The 20,791-nt window shown below is 38.1% G+C and overlaps 1 protein-coding gene across 11 annotated transcripts in view; it reads right to left on the minus strand.

Moving 5' to 3' along the window:
* NRXN3 (neurexin 3) overlaps positions 1-20,791 on the minus strand; it is a 708,775-nt gene that overhangs the window by 240,726 nt on the left and 447,258 nt on the right. For all 11 annotated transcript variants that reach the window (XR_008437480.1, XR_008437481.1, XM_053979714.1 and 8 more), the window contains one exon: positions 6,062-6,243. Coding sequence is in view for 9 of the 11 variants with exons in the window: in XM_053979714.1 (XP_053835689.1) it covers positions 6,062-6,243 (182 nt within the window). In the remaining 2 variants the exon portion in view is untranslated. The remainder of the gene's footprint in view (positions 1-6,061; positions 6,244-20,791) is intronic.

The following is a 20,791-nucleotide window of genomic DNA, read 5'->3' on the forward strand; positions in this document are numbered from 1 at the left end:
CCCAAGGTAAAAGGAAGATGTGACTTAAAACTTGCACTTGATAACACAAATAATTATAGAAAGGACATAAACACTTGTGATGTGCTCTGTAAGACACTCATAACCTATTTGTAATGCAATAGCTCAATGCTTGTAGTCTCCCAAGTTATTCCTTGCTGCTAGGGAACAGTACTGCCACCCCAATTGTTGCAGTACCAGCACTCTATCTGGCCTACAAAGCTAAGCAGAAACCTGCTCCACTGTAGCAAGGGGAGGTAGGACACTTCTTAAAGTACTGCAGTACATGTATGTCACATCTTAAATGAGCATTTTCCTGCCAATCCCAATTACTTTAAATAGAATGCAACCTAAGTTAAGTTAAAGGTATCCATGAATTAGTTAGTCTGAACTTCAAGAACTGACAAATCACAGTAACAAATGTTTATAAAAGATATATATGATGATGTGAAGGAGAGACTCCAGCGAATCTTCATACACTAATGTTATATCAAAACAGTTCTTCCAGCCCCTCATTTGGCTCATTTTCCATCTCACCTAGGAGGTTAGCAGTCAAGGCTTCAAGCCTTCAAGCATACATTAATTCCCAGGTGGTACCTATTAAAGATGGTATATTCAGAAGTCTCTGCCAGAGAACTTACTCCTAGCAGAAAACTACATTCAGACAGTTTATATATATATAATAATCACAAGAGACCTGCAGAGCACTCCCTTGGATGGTTGCTAGATTTGTCTTTGTAAAAAATGTCTGTAGACAGTTTGTTCTTTTAGACCATCTAAGGATCTAGACAATATAATATTTTGCTTGAAAGCTCATGCTAATTCTCTCCCCTTAGCAGCAAGCACTCTAGTCACTCTCATTCACTAGTTGTTCACTTCCTCAGCTAAATGTGTTATACAAGATGTTGTCTCCTGCACTTAGCCATTTTATAAATAATTTCTTGCTTTAACAAAGAAGCCTTTTTTGCATTTCACCTTTTCCTGATTCACTGATTGCTTCACTATAAAACATCTTTGATTGAATATGTGTTCTATAACAATCTGTAGGGGCCCATAATTTGTATAAATTAAATTAGGAGAAATGTACACAATTCTTTGCTGTTTCATGAAGGAAATAAGGCATGATGGGCATTAAACACTTTGGAACTGACAACTGCTTAACCATTTCTGGTATTCTCCAAGAACTGTATCAAACTCAAAGATACCGATTACTGTACACACTGATTGAAATCCTGGAAAGGCAAGAGTAAAAACACTGTTCTAAATAGATATCAATGTAAACACAGTCGAGATATGGTAGATAAAATTATTTATGTTCACAAAAAATAAACTTGAACAAACTTAGGGTTCCATACAAGAATAAAAAAGGTGGTCTAACATGGTGAATCACCCTAAGATAAAACTGTAACATCAGTAAAGGTAGCTAAAAATAAAGCAAAACACAAGATAGGATATTGAAGCAGATCACTGTTCCACAGCCTCTGCTGATATACTGCCTGCAAAATAATGCAGGTTAGTCTTAAGGAAAGCCTGCTCTTTCTACTTTCTTGGATAAAAAATGTAAGCCTGTTAATGTTCTGTCTGTATTCAGCCTAGGAAAGGCTGAAATATCTTGCATCAAAGAGACTTTGGTTTCAGAAAAGTAAGACACAAACTCCTATTGTATTTTGCCTCCATTTATTATCTCAGAGTAGCCTTTAAGTTATTCAGTTCATCATATACCCTCTGGTTACGATAAGGACAATGCTGCATCTATCCCTCTCCTGATTCTAAATCATCTGCTTCTTCTGTATCTGCTCAGATGACATACCACTGCAGTTTGGAAGGCAGACTTCATAGAGAAGAGCCAGAATTGGTTTACAACTGTAAAATCCACAGACTTGGGCCACTGTATAACTGAAAAGAAAAAAAATTACAAAGTACACATTCACTTTCATCCATTTATACTTATTTTGATTTAGCAATGCCATCTCTAACTCAGGGAAAGCTTACTTTTTGCTACACTTATTGCTTAAAAATCAGAATTGGCTACATCAGATTCTGTAGCCTTCAGTGGTAGTCTAGTGCTAAATGATGGACCCCCGCTAGCCTGGGTCTACTTAGGCAAAACTCATCCTAAAATCACTAACGTTTTTGCCCAAACCTGAATTCCTTCTTGTGGGGAATTCAGAAACTGGAACAGCCTCACAACACCATTCTGAAGATCCAGAAGCTTGATAGCAGTTTACCATACAGAACAAAATGAAAGAATGCAGACTAAGCCAGCAGCACACATGAATGATTTCTGTCTCCACAATTACTACAAGAATGACACCCATCATCACTTGCAGCCGTTTCTCTCCCCATTTCATCTCTGTGTTTTGTATGTGATGAAGCACAAAAAATAAGGTGTAGTGGTACAAAGTGAATAAACAGACAGAAGCACTGAACCCACAACTCAAGACAGGCAGTCTTTTAAGGGTCCATTGTGGAAGACAATTTCCTTGTATAGGTTTGGACTTGTGCTTTGAATGAATTGTCAGAAAACCAAAAAAATAACATAAGGAGGGTTCTGATGCCCTAGCAACACTCTCACTTCATGTGCTACAGTCTGTTCACACAAGCACCTCATGCTTCAGATGCAACATCGATCTGGATGGTATGCCATCCATTTCTGCAGGGCTGCCACCTCATTCTTCACTGTAAGTCAGGAGAGAAAATAGTTTCAGAGGCTGTAATTTTTTGTCATATAAAACAGACATCTTAGTCAATAAATTTTCACAATATCTGAAATACTCATAATTAAAATATAAATTCCAACAGAACAGCTGTAAATTAAACAGGTAAATATGCAACTTTGACTTCAAATCTACAAATAGAAGAGATCAATGGACACTCCAGACCATACAAGATATTGAAAAAGCAGGCTAACTACTACAAGGTCTCCTTAGAAGAGTATGAGCAACTTTTACAATCTTTAAAATATAATCACATCTTGATAAACCATAGCCATTACTATTACTTTTGGATTAGATTTTAGTTTAGTGATGCACATTAGAAAACTACGACCATCAGGTGGCTTTTGCCACCTGTTATCACCAATAGAACACCCAGGAAAGGGTGAGGAGGTCAGCATCCAGTAAATAGCATCCAAAAGAGTTTGTGAATGGAATATCTAAAAAGGCTCCAGGAAAAGAGGTATCCCCAGGATTTTTTATTAACTTAGGAAAATCCCTGTCAGTTTTATTATTACTATTCTCATTAAATATAATTGCACCTGAGAAAGTCAAGATGCTAAATATATATAAAATAAATTACCTTAAAATTAGTGTTCTCTCTTTTTCTTATAATTTGCTTTATGGTCTAAGTAGTTGGGTTTTCAAAGTTTATTTTATTATCACATTAATCTGTTTTCATAGCTCTGATTTAAAAATCTATTTATCCCACATTTCTATTACAATTTTACCTATGCTGCTTTGCTCCTCTTGACACTTGAAAATGGCCTAATGGAAGGTTTTGAAGAAGAGAAGATGGACAAAGTCTTTGATTATGACAGCACAAGCATGTGGTAGTTTTCAGACAGTTACAAAAGATCTTCATCTCATGAAAAGTTTGCATGCAATTTGCTAAGAGATCCTAAATGGCCTTAACTGTCATTTCAAGATGCACCTTTAACTTTAGATTTCTTCTTTTTTTTTCTGAAATAATCCTGATGTAAGCTCATTTCTATTTCTTTGAACCATAAACCAGAGATAACAAAGTCTTACAGACATTCAAGAAGTCAATAACACTTTAAAAATTCCTCTTCAACTTTCCTATTGCATGTCACAGCATGAGTCTCAGACGACCTTCTTTATTTGAACAGTTAGGTAGAGTCAGATATATATATGATGAACAGTGATACCATACCCAGAAGAGCACAGCAGCATGCCTTTGCTCCTCATGAATGACTGGCAAATCCTCCTAATCCACCCTGACCACAAAAGAAATTAAAGAGAAATTAAAGCTGAACTAGTTCTATATTTACTGCTAGTGAACAGCTTCAGGGATAAAATTGGCCAAACTACACAGGAAGCATTCAACAGAACTTTTAGCAATAATATCAACTACAATAAGTAGATTTTATTTAAATATCTGAAATTAGCACCATGCCATACAGAGTAGTTTGAAAAAAAATATGGAAAAGAAGCTGAAAAATTTTAATTATTTTCTTTTCCAAAACTGATGGGAAAGAGAAAGCAATTATTTTCTTTTGTTATTATTTTTTTAATGAATGCATATGTCTCAGGTTAATTTATTTGTTTCAATCTATTCAGCAAAACTTTTTATAATTAAAAAAAATCAGTCATCAAAATGTTCAATTAAGGGTAGAGAAAGGTAGATGTTTGAGACCAAGATACAGAACAAAAAATATGTGCCTACATCATTAATGCTGAAATGAGCCATTGTGCAAGTATTTATCTTACTGTAGACCTTAATTTCTGTCATTGGTACTTGTGTCCATTTCCCCTCTTCCTTCCACTGACTACTACAAAGAAGAGCTTGACTTTCATTTTCTCTATAACATCTCATTAGGCATCCAAGAGCACATGATCCCATCTTAGACTTTTTCTACAGCCTCAACAAATTCATATCTCTGCACCTCTCCTCACATGCAAGGATACTGTTTTCCAGTTAATTGATAGCATTTTATATGTTATAATGTAACACCTGAAGAATATACATTGCCTTGCTCAGACATGTCAAGTCACATTTACATAATTTGAGTCACAGAGTTCCAACCAATTAGGCTTAGCACTGCTCACTTTTACAGTCTTCTGGGGCTCTTTTTGTTTTGTTTTTAAGAAAGGAAGAAAACCTGGGTTTCTATTAAAAAAAAGAGCCAGGATTTGATCTCATTTTCATTCCAGCACAAAAAACCCTAAATATTTGGATATATCACAAAAGAGAAAAACCAGAATGGGTGACAGTCTAATGGCTTAAGCCGTATCTATCCTATTCCAATGAATCTGAATTTTACAACAGGATTCAAAACAAAAAGAACTTAAAATGCTGGCAGTGAGCACTAGAACATTGTTTCTGGTTGTTTCAGAACCACCCTGCCATATATCCAATGCTTCAACATGATTCTGAATATGGCAAACTCCAGCAGCAGACTAATGCCCTTCATCATTTACATTAGGTCTGTTTTGGCCCCTAGCATTCCTTCCTGTTCACTTATATCTTCAAGGTTCCATGAAATGTCAACATACCCCCAGCTCATTCAAAATTTGCAAGGGGCCCAGTTGCCCTTCCACTATAAATTAATGCATAATATATTGCAAATAATCACAACATCAAGTAACACGACCAGCCTCCATCTCTAGTAAACCTCTTGGCTATTTGCCAGACAAAACCAAAGCAAACAGCCTCTTCTCCTCCCAAAGATTCGCATACAGTAACAAACTCTGAGTGTTTCCAGTCCTAGTGTTCTCATTTTCTCAAATAATTCAACTATCCTAAAACCCCCTTTGCTCAAGCTCTCACAAAAGTCTATTTTTTTATTGCAAAGCCATGTTGTGCTAACATAAAATTCTTATTCTTTTGAACTACCCTGCTAGAGCAAGCATCAGCTATGTCAGCTTGAGGATCTGTTCAGTTCTCACTTAACATTCTTTGTGAGGAAAAAAAAACAACCTTTACTTTTAAACCCTTTTACTCTTTGCTTTCCAAGAATAGAAATACTTCACCAGAAATTCAGCTGTATTCAGGACTGTGCATATGAATCAATAGATTACCACTGATGCAAAATGTTCCTTCATGTTTTGAACAAATCCTAGTATTGAATCACATAAAGCTTTTGAGTTTGTTTGTTTCCTCCCTCCCAAATTACTTTTGGCATCAAGATTTAATTCTCTGTGCATCCCATTCAGCAACTCTACAAAACCCTGAAGAACGACTATAGGCAGTTTAATCTGATGAGAATTGAAGACATAGAAAGTACAGAATACAACACAGGGTATTTTAGAGTAACAGCTTGCTTCAAACACATATCCATTTAAGAGAAACCCAGGTCTGGGAGAGACATGGGCCTGTCTGTACTCACTATGTGCAGCTGCAGAAAATCACCAAGCCCAGGGGCACTGTCAATCCGGACAAGAATGCCATCCTTCACTGTTGTGCTGAAGCCCACAGCAAGACGGTCTGTCCTTGTGCTTGGTCTGTCATTAGCTGGCCAGGTGTACAGGATGAGACCTCCACTCTTCCCAAAGATATATGTGGCACCAGCTACAAGACACAAAACCAAAGAAAAGTGTATTAGTTACTTATTTGCCAAGTCTAGTGGTAATCCTATGACTTCCGAGAGGAACAACTTAAGCAAGCACATACTTTCATTAGTTACAGGGGTGAAATGAATGTGTCCTGCTGGCCAGGCCTGATGAAGTACATTATTAGTTCCTCAGTAAAGCCATGCAGCATTTAAGACAAAGATAAGTGAAGAGTTTATCAAAAATTATCAAGATGGCTTATCAAGAATGAATGATTTCATTAGTGCTAATAGCCCAGACAAGGCTGGAGAGAACACTGTTGTTCAGGGGGAAAAACCACAAGCCACTCCTGTTTAAAAAGCATGGGATTCAAGAAGGGGATTCAAAGAAAATATTTCTCATTTCTCCTTTAGTTTAGACTTGCCTTCAGCTAAAGTCTATCACACATAGTAGGAGACTATACTTTTCTCAACACTTCATGAGATTTTTTTGATATCTAGTCCACATATTTCCAGCATCATTTGTCTTGTCACAGCTGAGCCTGGGAATTTGTTCCTTGCCCTTGTTTTTAAGGACAACACCAAACTTCTCCCATGCTGAGCACTGTCCTCCCACATTCATGAGGGCCATCTGAGCTGAGGAAGGCAGAAATGTAAGTGAAGAATTATTATTGCAGACGAAGAAGCTGAGAAGCTAAAGCATTTGGAGTTCACATTCTGACTTGTACTCAACAGTCTGAGTTAGGAGCAAGATTTTATAACTCAGCAGTTATAAAATCAATCCCTGAGCTTCTAAAAAAAACATATCTAAAATTCCTGTCCTGTCCAAATCTACAGGCAGGCCAGGAACAACATTCCTCCATGTTTCAGCCACTTACTGTGTCTCATTTTTCTGAGCACTATTACAATGGTTACAGAATAGTAAGCAAAAATAACCAGCTTCTGTTACTGCAACAAGGATAAAGCATATGTAGAAAATACAGGCAATTACTGGGTACATTTTCTAATCTGAGTGAAACTACATTTGAGGATTACAATATGTATCAGGCAACCCTGTACAGAGTAAAAGTAGACAGATACAGAACAGGTAGGATCATAGAACGGTAATTTCTACACTTGCCTACAAAGCTGCAGCTTCACTAAAGCTCTCTATGACCTGAATTCCAAATAAATCCTACACATTAGTAGAAATAATTGATACACTTCTCCCTTGCTAAAGAGGCTTCCTCTACACATCTCAGAACACATTACCAAAATAGACATCAAAAACTCAGCCACAGAGAAATCAAATTATTTGTGAACAGCTGACTCAATGACAGAGTGATAATGAATCATGTTTCCTTCTTCCCTTCTAGGCCTGTGCACATCCAACAGAACATGCCCTCAGTAAATTCAGACAAATGTGTCCAAAATCAGGGTTACATAGGAAATTTCAGTCATAATTCTGAATTACCAAAAAAGCACATTCTGGCATTCTGGAAATATGAACATACACTATTTCAGTTTGAGAAAGAATAATTTTATAGACTCGGTCTCCTCATTCAGATTTAAACTCCAGACAGAGGGTGTATGACTATTTTAAGATGTGCAGAAAGAGGTTTTGTCTGTTTGTTTAAACACATCCCCAGCTCTATCTGCAACCTTATGGTTAGACAGCTGGACATGACCAGGTAGTGAATTACTTATGTCCCGCCCCCCATGCTCAGGTATAACAACAGTCCCCCTAAAACTACACTACAAATATACTCCTTCAGTTTATCAGTTTGTTCTATAACTTGTGTATTTGCACTACAAACTAAAACTAGGCAAATTAAAACCCACTTCCCAAAATTACTCTCATTTGAATCTCAATTTCTCCTCCTTTTCTTTGTACTGGTTATCAGGCCTTTCAGCAGCAAAGACAAGCTTGGAGGTGAGTTCTTCACTCTTTATGAAGACAGATTACTTTTCTGCCTCTCTAGGAGTCATTTGGCTGCAGGTAGACCATGTCAGTCCTCCAATGAGAGCCAATTAGAACCAATTACATCTTCACAGGCCTTTCATGAGACTTAACTACTTAAACAGATCTTATTTTCTCCTCACAAAGCATAGATCTTGCTTGTAAGCCTAACCTGATAATATTTAGTACTTTGGTATTATGGTACCAAGGTTCCTAAGGTAAGGATCAGAAACACTAAGAAATAACACAGTATAAATCTGCCTCTGTTGGGTCTTATTGCAGTTTTCTCTGAGATGGGTCTGCATAATGCTTCATAAGACATGCAGTACTCTGGTTCAGCTGGGAATGTCAACTCAGTTCTGGAGTTCACCTGGTTCACAGGCTGTCCAACTTTACTTCAAAAGTGTCAGGGGTTTACTGTGATGCATTTTGCAGTCATATATTCTGGCAAGGCAGTGAGTTCTTGAAAGAAAGATAATTCAGATGCAACAACCAGAGCAGCATTAACCCAAACAGACCTTTAAGTAGAAGTCTGATGGCCAGTAGTTGTTTCCTTATTTTCCAGGTCAGAAAATATCTGCATAATGAGAGATGGGCCACTTGCTTTATCTGTGTGTAGCTGAATGTACAAATATTTGTTGGATACATCAGTGCCCCTTCCCTTCACCAGCTTTTTGATAAATAGGATATCCATTGACATTTTTAGAAAGAGATGCATATTAACATTGTGCCAGTATAATTTTTTCCCCAAATCATGAACAAAATAGTCATTCCAGTCTGAAAACATAAGGTGCATCAAGTAAAAGTGAAAGTATAACAAGAGTTAGCACCACCTTACAATCACATAAAGAGGAAAGATAACAAAAAAAAACAAACAACCCAACCATGCAACAAAAAAACACTTGACTTAAATACTTCTATTTGACTGCATCAACCATGAGTTTATAGAGTTTGAAAGCTTGAGACAATTTTGAAAAAGACAAGCAAATTATAACCCTGAACTTCAGGAAATGAGATTTCAGCTTCACCAGAACACCAGACAAGGCCTGGACAACTCTATTGGATTGGACTTGCTTCAAGCTGGTGTAAGCTGGCTAGACCAGTTTACCTCCAGCAGTCCCTTCTGATCTTAAATCAATAATTATCATTTCTTTGTGGTGTTGCAGAGAATTGTAGAATTAATCAAAGCATTCTGATTTTTAAAAAAGCTGGTGAAATTGCACATCTGTTCATCTTGATATCTTCTTATACCTAAGGTCTGTTACAGCCCTCTTTATCAGACAAGAAATTGTAATTTTTTTCTAAGATACTTTCTATTCAAGACAGACAGAAGAGTACACTCTTAATGAGCAGCCACTGTATATTTAGTTTTTTCTCACTATTGAAGGTTTAAATATGTAACTCCTTTAATAAATACAACAACAACTGTGCCCTAACAATAGAAAAGTCTGAAGGACTGATTATTTTCATGGTTTTACAATGTATTGTTGTTACAATGTCTCACCACTTCAACTATATAACACTAAATTCAACCCATACCATGCAAAAAAAAAGAAGAATAATAAAATCAAGGATACAAAGCATAAGCATACAAAATTAGTTCCTCAGTCAGTTTTGTGAGCAATCCCACTTTTCATAGTGCCCCGGGCCAGATTACCAACACATATAAACAAATGGAAGCAGAATATTTTCATCTACTCTACATGTTGCATGCAGAATTTGGTCACCACTGGGAGCTCAGAGAACTGAAGAGGCACATAGCAAGGAAACACACCCTACAGATTTAAGCTACTAGGACACCATTACATGTTTAGCATATACAAAACTTATAAACTCACTAAATTCAGTGTGGCAGACTGGCAGTTGACTTCTCCTAGAAACTACCTAACTTGTAACTTATATCACTGGTGTTTAGAGATCAAAGATGGGTATGTTACAACACACGTGACAATGCAGTCTGCATCTCTAGCTTAGGTAAATTATGTATTTGCTAGTTATATTCATGAATAGAGCTGTTCGTTTATTCATCTTCAGACAAAATAAAATAGTTTGAGGCAAAGACTCCTCATTGAAAACTTCTAACAGAAAGGTCATAACTAAGATTATAAGCCACAGCAAATAAAGCCTACAAGTGAGGTGTTTTAAGAAGCCTTTAGTTCAAGTTGGCACCATCACTTGTAATTTTAATTCATAATTGCCTAAAGACTTCAAAAACCTATTTTAAGGATGAGTTTCTTCAATCAACATAGTACAACTGCAGCAAAGTAAAGTAGAAAAATAAAATAGTAAAGTAAAAGTAGAGTAGTAGAAAAAAAACAAGTCTATTGCATCTGCACAAATTATGACTGCTATGTCCCACATTCCTATGAATTTCCCCACACTAAATAATTGATTGCAAATTCTCTATTTGCATCTACTAAGCCATCAAAAGCCTGGTTTGCTCAGCTACAGCACAGCACACACACTCATTTCCCTGTGGCCAAGAAAACGCAACATTTGGAAGGCATTACAGTGTTTATACATGACTGAAGGGTTAACTGCAGCAACTCTGCACTGGGAGGTGAATACAAGTTTAACATAGTGTAAATGCTACAGGTCATATTTTTACCAACAAAAAGTACCTTTAGAACGCAAATTATAAAGAACCCAGACCAATTCAAAAGCTACAATACTTACTTGAGTACCTTTCAGAAACCTGGCCCAAGGGGGGATAGTCATGAGTGGCATGGAAAGTTGGAGGGCATGGGCTACCTTTTGAAAGCCTTTTCTGCTTCAGTGATTTAGAAGTTCACCCCTGAACAACAATAGGACCTTGATAAAGTGACAGAATATTTGCAAAGAGAATGCTGTGGCACCTCGAGAGATGAGCCCTGGAGACATATCCTGTGCCTCATGCCACTGCCTGCATCACCACCTTGGTGCTTGAAAAGCAAGTCCTGAAGCAGCACAGCACTCTAGAAAGAATTGAGTCTGACAACGGAATTCATTTCAAAAATAACCTTGTGGACACCTGGGCCAGAGAGCACAGAGTGGGTGCATCATACTCCCCACCCTGCACCAGCCTCTGGGAAAACTGAACAGTACAATGGACTATTAAAAATCACATTGAAATGAATGGGTGGTGGGACCTTCAAACATTGGGATCTACATTTAGTGAAGGCAACCTGTTCAGTTAATACCAGAAGCTCTACCAGTCGAGCTGGACCTGCACAGTTATAACCTCCACATACCAGAAGGGGAAGAAGCCTCTGTGGTGCACATCAGAAAGGTGTTAGGGAGGACAGTTTGGATTAGTCCTGCAAAGGCAAATCTCTCTGTGGGATTATTTTTGCTCATGAACTTGGATGTATTTGGTGGGTAATGCAGAGGAACAGGGAAACACAATGTGTACCTCAAGGGAATTTGATTATTGGGTGAGAGCATTCTGTTATGCTGAATTTTGTAATACTGGTGGCTAAAATGATGTTGCCACTGTATGCCATAAGTACCATGGACAATAAGGATGGACTGCTTCAGTTACACCAGTCGTGAGCTTGTGATGCAGCTGGCAACCAGCCAACAGTACATGAGCCCTCCTGTCCTGGAAGACATCTAGATGGATAGGACATCTTGTGAGCTACTGTCACTCAATCACACACGTCAAAAAATGGAAGTCTCATCAAAACTGAGTGTCATCAATCATGACAAAAAGTCTTATTCCACCTAAAGATCCTCTCTGGCACTTGCACATCTCTGAGACTCAGTTGCTGTGTTTTCCACACCCAGAGTTTAAAAGGTCTATTGATACAAACACCTGCCTGATTTAAAAAAAGGAGTTGGGGGTTAAAAAGGTTACAGAGGATCTAATCATCATCATCATCAGGCTCATTCGACCATTCCATCACAGTATCCTTCCTGGGAAAAAGACCTAATACTTTCTATTATATGACTGCTGAAACATCCTTTTATTTATCAAGAGATTTAAATTGCCTAAGAATAAAGAAAACTTAAATCCCTGGAAAATGCAAGACTTCCAATGTAATCCTAAGAAAAAAAAAAAAACAAAAAACCAAGCTTCTATGCTCAGAGTTCTCATGAACTAGCTCTTCTTCCTTTCAGGATGCTCACTCTTCCCTTGACAAACCCTCTGAGACTGAAATTGAACACTATATTCATCTCAAAAAGCAGGCATTGTTTGACATGAAACTGAAATTCCTTCCTCACTTCAAAATATGAAGGAGCTTCTTCTATACAAAAAGGAGGAGGAACTATAAAAGCTGCAAGACTAAGACAAAACAGAAGCAGCAATTCAGATCACGCCTGCTTTCTGTGTTTGTCTTTTTTAATGACAGCAAATTAATACGAGTCACTTTCCTCCCAGTATGTGTGCATCAGCCAACAATTGGATAAGACAGTATGTTACTTCTTATTAGTTACACTGCATTAAAAAGATTGGAAGAGGAAAAGAAGGAGAGCAAGGGAGTGTTCCTAGAACTACTACAAGGTCCAAGATAATTAATGCTTGAAATAGGAATTCTCTAAATCTGGAATACCAGGAAGATTGAGGTTTTTTCCAAATATGAATTTGCCATGGGGCATGTTGAGGATGTTTATCATCTCACAAGGAATTTAGGGAATAGCTCCTGACTAAAACAGACACAAGATGACCATAGGCACACCAGCTTAAACATAAAAGATTGTAACACTGAAAATATTTCTGTAATACCTTAATTTCTATTACAACAACATGATTGCTCAGACAAGGATTACTATCATGTCTTCAGAATTGATCCTAAGTGTATACCCAGGGAAAACTGAGAGTAGAACAAGCCTATTTCCTTTAAGTATGCACTCAGATCATTTTTCTTTTCATCAATTAACTCAGCCTCATGTGGTTTGTTTATACAGTAATCCCAAAGAGATGTATTTTTCAAGTACTTATCCAGTCTCTCTTTGAATTCATTTAAAAGTTTTGCATTCACCATAATGTCTTCAAAACCCTTCCCAGTGACTCACACAAATCTGCCATTGATGTAGCAAGTTAAACATTAGCCAGCTGCGGGCCCTATCAGCACAGGCAGTCTACAGCATCTTGCACTCTATTAAAAGGACCTGAGGATGTTAGTAGATGAAGTGATTATTCCCCTTTACTCAGTGGTTGTTAAACTGCATCTAGAATAATGCATCTGATTTTGGATTGACAAACTGGAGTGAAGTGCCTCAAATGAAGTTGAGTGGATAAAGTGCCAGCCTTGTGAGGAAATGCCAGCAGATTGGGGCTTTATCAGCCTGGAGATGACACAGCTTCAAGGGGACCTAAGGGCAGTCTCACAGCACCTGCCAGGAGGTTACCAAAAAGCCAGAGGTAGGCTCTTCACAGTGGTGCACAGCTGAAGAACAGAATGCAACTGCCATACTTCGAAGTAAGAGAATCTGACTCTGCAGCAAGGAAAGAGCTTTCTCCTGACAGAGACAGACATGCAAACAGGTTTCCCAAGGAGATTTTAGAGTCTCCATGTGTGGAGGTTTTCAAGCTATCACTACATAAAACCCCAAGCAACCTGATCTGACTTCACAGCTGACCTTGCTCCAAGCAGGGGTTTGGACTAATGACTTCCTGGTGTCACTTTCAGTCTGAGTGAAAAAGGATCATCTTTTTGTGTGAAGAATCATATTTTTCATACTTGCTCTTAATAAACAGATGACATGCTCCCTAGATCTTGTTCTGTAAGGCACAGTAACCTGTCCCTATATCTATCCTCTCAGTGTCAACTTTGCTTTGCAGACTTATATCATACCACCACCCTCAATCCTTAAGTAATTTCTTTCAGTAAAGAGACCAGTTGTGTCATCAAATTGAGCTACCACAGCTTTACGCAGCTAGATGACAGTTATCAATCTAGAAGAAGTCCACAAGGACAATTCCTCTAGGTCTTTTTATTTTCCCTTTTTTCCCTACACATTACAGACTATGAAAAACATTTTGCAAAAAAAAACCAAACTCCCCACAGTACTGACAACAAAATAGAAAAAAAAAAAAAAAAAAAAGGCTTAACATCACTATGCACCAGAAGAGATAAAAGAAACTACAAACACAATTGAAATATGAAATTTGAGTAAAAGTGCCTGGAAAATTGTGACCCCTTGTAGAACAGCAGGATATGTTTACTAGGGTCAAGTTATCCACCACCTACCAAGAGATTCCATTACTTCATTACATGCAACTGTGACTAATTTCAGTAAAGGTAGATGGAACCATTTCTTAGTTGCATTCTGCTGCCAAAGAGGAGGTAGCATCAGGATGCAATTTCTTATTTCTTGAAAAAAGAGCACACTGAGAGGACGTTTGAGAAGCCCAGAAGGCAGCATGCCAGAGGAGCTGAATACAGAGACTGCTGTTAGCAAGGAGAAGCACAGCAGGATTCATAGCTCACTTGGGGCTTGGACAAAGAACCAGTTCAGTACAGTTTTACAAAATCTGAATGGTAACAAAATGGCCTAGATACCCCTCAGGACAGATGAAGGCCAAAATGCTATTACTGATCTCAGCCCAGTCAACATTCCCCTAGAGAATCTCTTTCTAGTGTTTATCCTTAGCTATACTTTATTTATTCCATTAAAACAAATTAACCCTCACAAAAAGATGAAAACAAAACAAAACAAAAAATCCAAGCAAAAAATCCCCAAAACAATGAAAACCAACCAACCAAAAAAATTCCCCAAGACCCAAAAACCTCACACAAAAAACAAAGCAAAATTGCAAAGACAACTTCTGTTCTCTCAGCTTCATTGAGTCACTTCAGGTTGAGTAGCATAACACCTTGCATGACCAGTCTGAGTCTACAAGATTTCACTTGTTTTAACTGTAGGCAATCCTTCACTCTTCATTACATATCTGCTCACATTTCCTTAATCATAGATATGAAAACAGAAAATACAGTTTAAATTTACTGTCTTCACTATCATCACTGTAAGAGACCAAACCCAAACTTTCAGTCCTGACAGCTAAAAATGTTGGGCCAGAAATATCAGCTACTGGGTATTCATTAGAGCCTCAGAAGGTAAGAGTTTCACCAAATCTAATATGCTAAATTAGCAGCAGAGTTTGGAAAAAGAAGTAAGTTTTCAGGTATCTAACTTTTTGCTGGCTACTAGCATTTTAACAGTATGCTTTTGAAACAAACTTTTTTTATCTATCACCAATAGCCATGTTTTGGTTCTCATCAGAGCAGTCTCAGAGCATACAAGCTGACTCCTTAAAATCTTCCAGTTATAAGAAGATCCAGCTTATAAGATACTAGTCTATAGTACCAGACTAGAGCTAGTCCAAAGTAACACTTCAGAAGAAAAAAGCCTGCAGTATAGATCTCAGGTCCTTGGTACTTAATTTCATTCTAAAAAATCAACTATCATGCTGGTTGTTATTATAGACAGAGCCTAGTCTTCAATGACTAAATGGGGCCCATTTTGGTCCATCAAGGAAAGAAACTCAGAGTTCTGAGCTTTTTGACCTCACCTCAAATATGACATTGTCCCTCACAAGTACTGGAAGGTCAATGATGAGAACAAATGCATTTGTGGAAGCTCACCATTCCCAAGGCTCTCTAACTTCCCCCAAGGTCACCTAGTGAGAATGTAAAAACAAAAAGTATCCAGAGCTATTAATAGGGCATACCAACTATTCTGTAAATGATGTGCAGCTTTTCTTGCTATTACCTCTTCTTGCCACCATGAAAGGACATCCACCACTAGGAGAGATGGACACAAGCAAACTTCATACAGGCAATCTGTTAGAAGTACTGTGCCAGAGCAAAAGACAAGTCTAATGGTTGTTTAATCATTCTCACCATGAAGTGCCAATTCTTTAGTGTCTTATGACATTCATGAATGATGCAGAGGGCTAGCATGATGAATGCAGAGCAATTCCAACTGACAGATACTTTCAGAGAATTTATATCCTTCCCATACTCCCAGAACAAAAGGGCTCTTGAGCTGAGTTATCATTTGTTCCATGAGAGGATTTACAGTCTTGCCAGCAACTCCTTTTACCCTACTCTATAAAGCGTTTATTTTGATATACTGATTGTGATCATTCAAGAACAACTGTATCTGAAGAAAGTCAGCAGGGGAGAGAAAAAGCAGAGTGGCTCTGAATAACTTGCTCACCTTGACCTGGGACTTCATTCCCCTCAGCCAGTTTGCTTTGTCTTTGGTATCAGTTCTTACCCAGCATCCTCTGCTATTCCATTGTGTTACATTACAAATGCAATATCACTCAAGGGAGATGTGTAATTTCCTATACCAGGCTACACTTCCTTCATGGCAAAACGTGAAGTTTAGCCTCAAAAGCCATCCACCAGAGTCTCTTTTTATCATTTCACTAGAAAGTACCTCAGCATCACAGTTTTCACACCAGCCTAGAGTGGACTCCATCTTACAGTCACACACAGCATGAGATTCAGTGGCAAAGGAGCACCCGGACCTTACCCAGAAGAGCAGGGTGATCAAGGCACAGAGTACCACAATCTCAACAGGACTCAACAAGACATTCTCCCTGCTGTGATGAACACATCAGCATCAGAGGTGTATTGCAGTTTAGCTAATGCAACGCTTCTCATCTCTGGCAGAGGCTACCAGTAAGTCTTGTGACTTGATATTTAGCCACTCTCTAAAAGTTTTTTTTCATCACTCTTGTATTCTGAGAAATTCAGCAGTTACAATCTTGACTAAAATACATCATCACCTAAGAGGCCCTGAGTCTGTGGCCTTCAGCTGCACAAAGCAATAGCATGTGTCACACAAGTGAGGATAATGAAAGATCTGTGGGCTGATCGCATCAATCTAATGACAGCAGTGATTTCCCTACACTTCATTTTGAAAGCTTTAGGGGACTTCAGGCAGAGAAGCAATAAGTTTCTATGAATATTACAAATAATATCCATAATATCACTACAGAGAAGGATATTATCTTTTTTTTACCCATTTTAAATGATGCTTTAATGCTATAATTTTGGACCTCTATAAGTATCTGATTTTAAATGCCTTGAAATATCCTGCTCTTAAAGGGCGCCTACACAAACTAATAGGAGAAACTTAACTTGCTTGCCTTTGAAAGTAATCAATCAATCATTATATTAGAGGATATTGCACCACATCACCACACATTGTTAAGGTAGACCACTGACAGGTGCTACCAAATACCTATCTAGACATGTAGAAGGGACTTCCTAGAGCAGTGAGTGAGCCATATAGTTTCTAATGGGTATCCTTAAGAAGTTCTAGAAAGATAAATTAATAAGGCTGAAGAAAAACAAAAAAAATGCGTTGGCCATGTCCTCTTAACCTCTTCTTCCACTGAGAAATTTTGATTAAAATTGATCAATATTTTCTTCAGTTATTTTTCAAGTGTGTATTAATCACCTCTAAGCACTAAACCTCAGTATTTCTGTTTCTGTCTCTACCACTTTATTGTGAATTGCCAGCTTCATTCTCAGTAAAGCACTTAATTACTACATCATTTATTTGGGAGACAACATGGGGAAGAGTTGCTATCAGATAAACCTTTCAGGGTGCCAAAGACATAAAATTCTATATAAAGTTGATTTCTGTGCTCCCTAAAGGGGGAAAAAAAAAAATCTTTCTCAAATAACCTGGAAAAAGAAATCCCAGTCTATCTTTTCTTTTTCTCCCATGCTGTAAATACAAACTATTGATTTACCTCTAGCTCTTTCATGCCTTTCACACGCTTCAATAATACAGAGGATTTGTTCATCATCCTTTCATCTCCAGGCCTGGAAGGCCTCTTAAGCCCTCTGTTAAGGGTCACTCACTCTTCCTCAAACTGCAGCACTAGCATCCCACAGAGCTCCACAGGTGACAGCTAGCGAGACATGCAAGTAGCACATAATCACTTACCTCCTGATTTTTTTGGCAGGTGAGACAGAAAGACAAAATTTATATAGACCCTAGTTATTCAAACTTTTGATCATTTATGTTTGATCTTTTGTAAGTCTCCTTCTGAATGCAACATAAAACCAGTAAAATACGGATAAAAAGTAATTTCCAATGCAGCACCTTGCATGAAGTTGAACTGGCAGCACTGTTCCATCAGGTCTATACTCCCACAGAAAACAGGGAACATGTGGACATTCTCGCCTCAAATGCTTAGAAGCAAAGAACCATTGGATAATTGGAAGGAACATGTCAAAATAATTTTGTTTTCAGTCTCCTCCAACTCAATGCAAAGTCAATGAGAGAAGGTTACTTAGGAACTACTTCAGTTCAGTTTTGAATGTCTTAAAGAAAGAAAATTCTCCAACTTATTCATTGGCAACCAGTTCCAGTATTTTACTCTCCTACTTGGTAAGTTACTATTTTCTGTATTCCATCTTGTGCCTGTTGCTTCTCATGCTATTTCTGTGGATCTCCAAGACGAGTCTTATCTATAAACTCCTAGTCTGATAATTAAAGACAACCACAGTTTTTCCTCCCTCTCTCCCCTTAGGGTTCAACAAACCATGTTCTCTCATATTTTCCAGCACTTTTACCACCTTCACGGCCTTCTGCCAAGTGAAGCCTAAACCTGAATGCAGAATTCCAGATGTAGTCTTACAACTGACTACAGGGTAGGAAAGCATTCCCTCAGCCAGCTGACTGCACTCTTGCTAAGGCAGATCACTGTGTAATTGGCTCTCCAAACAAGGACACATTGCTGACTCTAAGTCAAAATTTTCTACACAGCTGCTTTCTTCCATTCAGTTGGCACACACCCTGTTGCACCTCTTGCCCAGGAATTCACCAGCCTAGATGACTTGCCATTTTCTTTTGTCAAATTTCATAAAATTCATCATGATGACCCCATTTCTCCAACCTGTTGAGGTCTCTCCAAATTGCATCTCATCACTGGCTGTCCCAGTTTGGTAATTTGCAAGCTTGCTAGAACCACATTCAGTTTCATCGCCCAGGTCACCAGCACATACATTAAACAATACTGGCATCAGCATCAACCCCTGAGGGCTATAAGGTGCCATAGTCATAAGGTGCCTGATGAACTTTGTGCCATTGAGTTATTCAACCAACTCAAGCCCAGTCAAGCCAACTTCCCACCCACCCAACACACATCTCAGAGGTGGGTAAATCAGGATACTGCAGGGGACTGTATCAAAGCCTTTGCAGAACTGAAAGCAAACATCTCCTGCACCCGTTATCCACAGAGCCAGTGTCATTGCAGAGGGCAGTGAGTTGGGCCAAGCATAAGTAGCCTGCAGCAAATACATGTGGCCTATTCTAAATTAGGTTTTCATCCTCTGTGTGCTTGCAGGTAGCTTCTAGGAAAATTTGCTCAGTCATCTTCCCAGGAACTGGCGTTATGCTGACTAATCTGTAATTCTCTAGTAAATGTGGCATTTACATTCCCCCCCACCATTAATAACATTTTGACTCTTTTGTTTGGTTTTGTTTTTCCCATCTATTTTCTCTCCAAGTACCTCACAATTTCTCACTGTATTTATTGAAGATCAAAGCGCCACAGTGTGATGTAGGCTCCTGGATCTTAATATTTCTTCTATCCCAGACAGAATTTCCACTCTTCACATATGCTGTCCTCAAGATTCCTGTTAAAAATAGATCTCTCCTTGTAAAAACTCAGTCTCAGGACGTGCAAGCATTGCTTCATCTATTTAAGGGCCTGAAAACATAAAGAGAAGCTCCTGTTCCACTTAGTTCATCAAAGAACAGGACCTGCTCCTGAGTTATGTCATTGTCTGTTTCGTGAACACACCAACTATGACCAGGGCTACATATATCATAATGTCCCATTTTCCTGCAAATCCAGAAAAGTGTTTTCCTTCTTGTAGAATGAGTCTAGACTCACAGTTCATTAATCTGATATTTTCTTCATTTTAGCAAAGTTGAATGGGCTCACTCATGTTGTATACTTGGAGCTATAGGTCAGATCTTCTGATTTATGTATTCTGATCCAAATCCAACTCCTAATTCTGCTCCTTTGCTGTAGAGAATAAGATTACTACAGAATTTTTCCAGCATTTCCATCAGTAAATGCTGCTATAAGATACTCATAAAGCCTATGAGAGATGCAGTTTCTTCAGGGAAGTCCTTCCAACATGTCATTCTGACAGTTACATCTTCCCTTCGGTACTGATAAATTGAAATGTGTTCAAATAACATAAAGCAAGTTCCAGGAAAAGCCAATTTTTTTTCAGTGGTCTCAGAGGTGCAGGCTGTTCCATGGGCTCATTTTCCTTTGTTCAAAGCTTCACAGGTTATTTTGAAAGGTGGCCTCCATACAGTACTTTGAAGTACTTAACACATTTGTATATTAATTTATTTTTTTTTTGCATCCGATCAGTTTCCACATCACTTTTGCTAATCCTCAGTGTTATTTATATTTAAACAACAGCCTCTAGCTTTTTTTTCTCTCCATTTGATTCTCCCATAAGTCATAAAATGCTGAATTGATAAGCTGACAATAACTGCCACAACAGAACAGTAAGGTCACAAACATAAGGAAAAGAGAATGTAATTCTGACCTTGCAACAAGCGTAAATCTGAGTAATTCATCTCAGGTCAGTGATTTAATTCAAGTACATTTAGTTATAAAAGAAATCATGCTCATTGCAGTACTTCAAGGC

The sequence above is a fragment of the Vidua macroura genome, chromosome 6 (assembly GCF_024509145.1).
Source record: "Vidua macroura isolate BioBank_ID:100142 chromosome 6, ASM2450914v1, whole genome shotgun sequence".
Classification (NCBI taxonomy): Eukaryota; Metazoa; Chordata; class Aves; order Passeriformes; family Viduidae; genus Vidua; species Vidua macroura.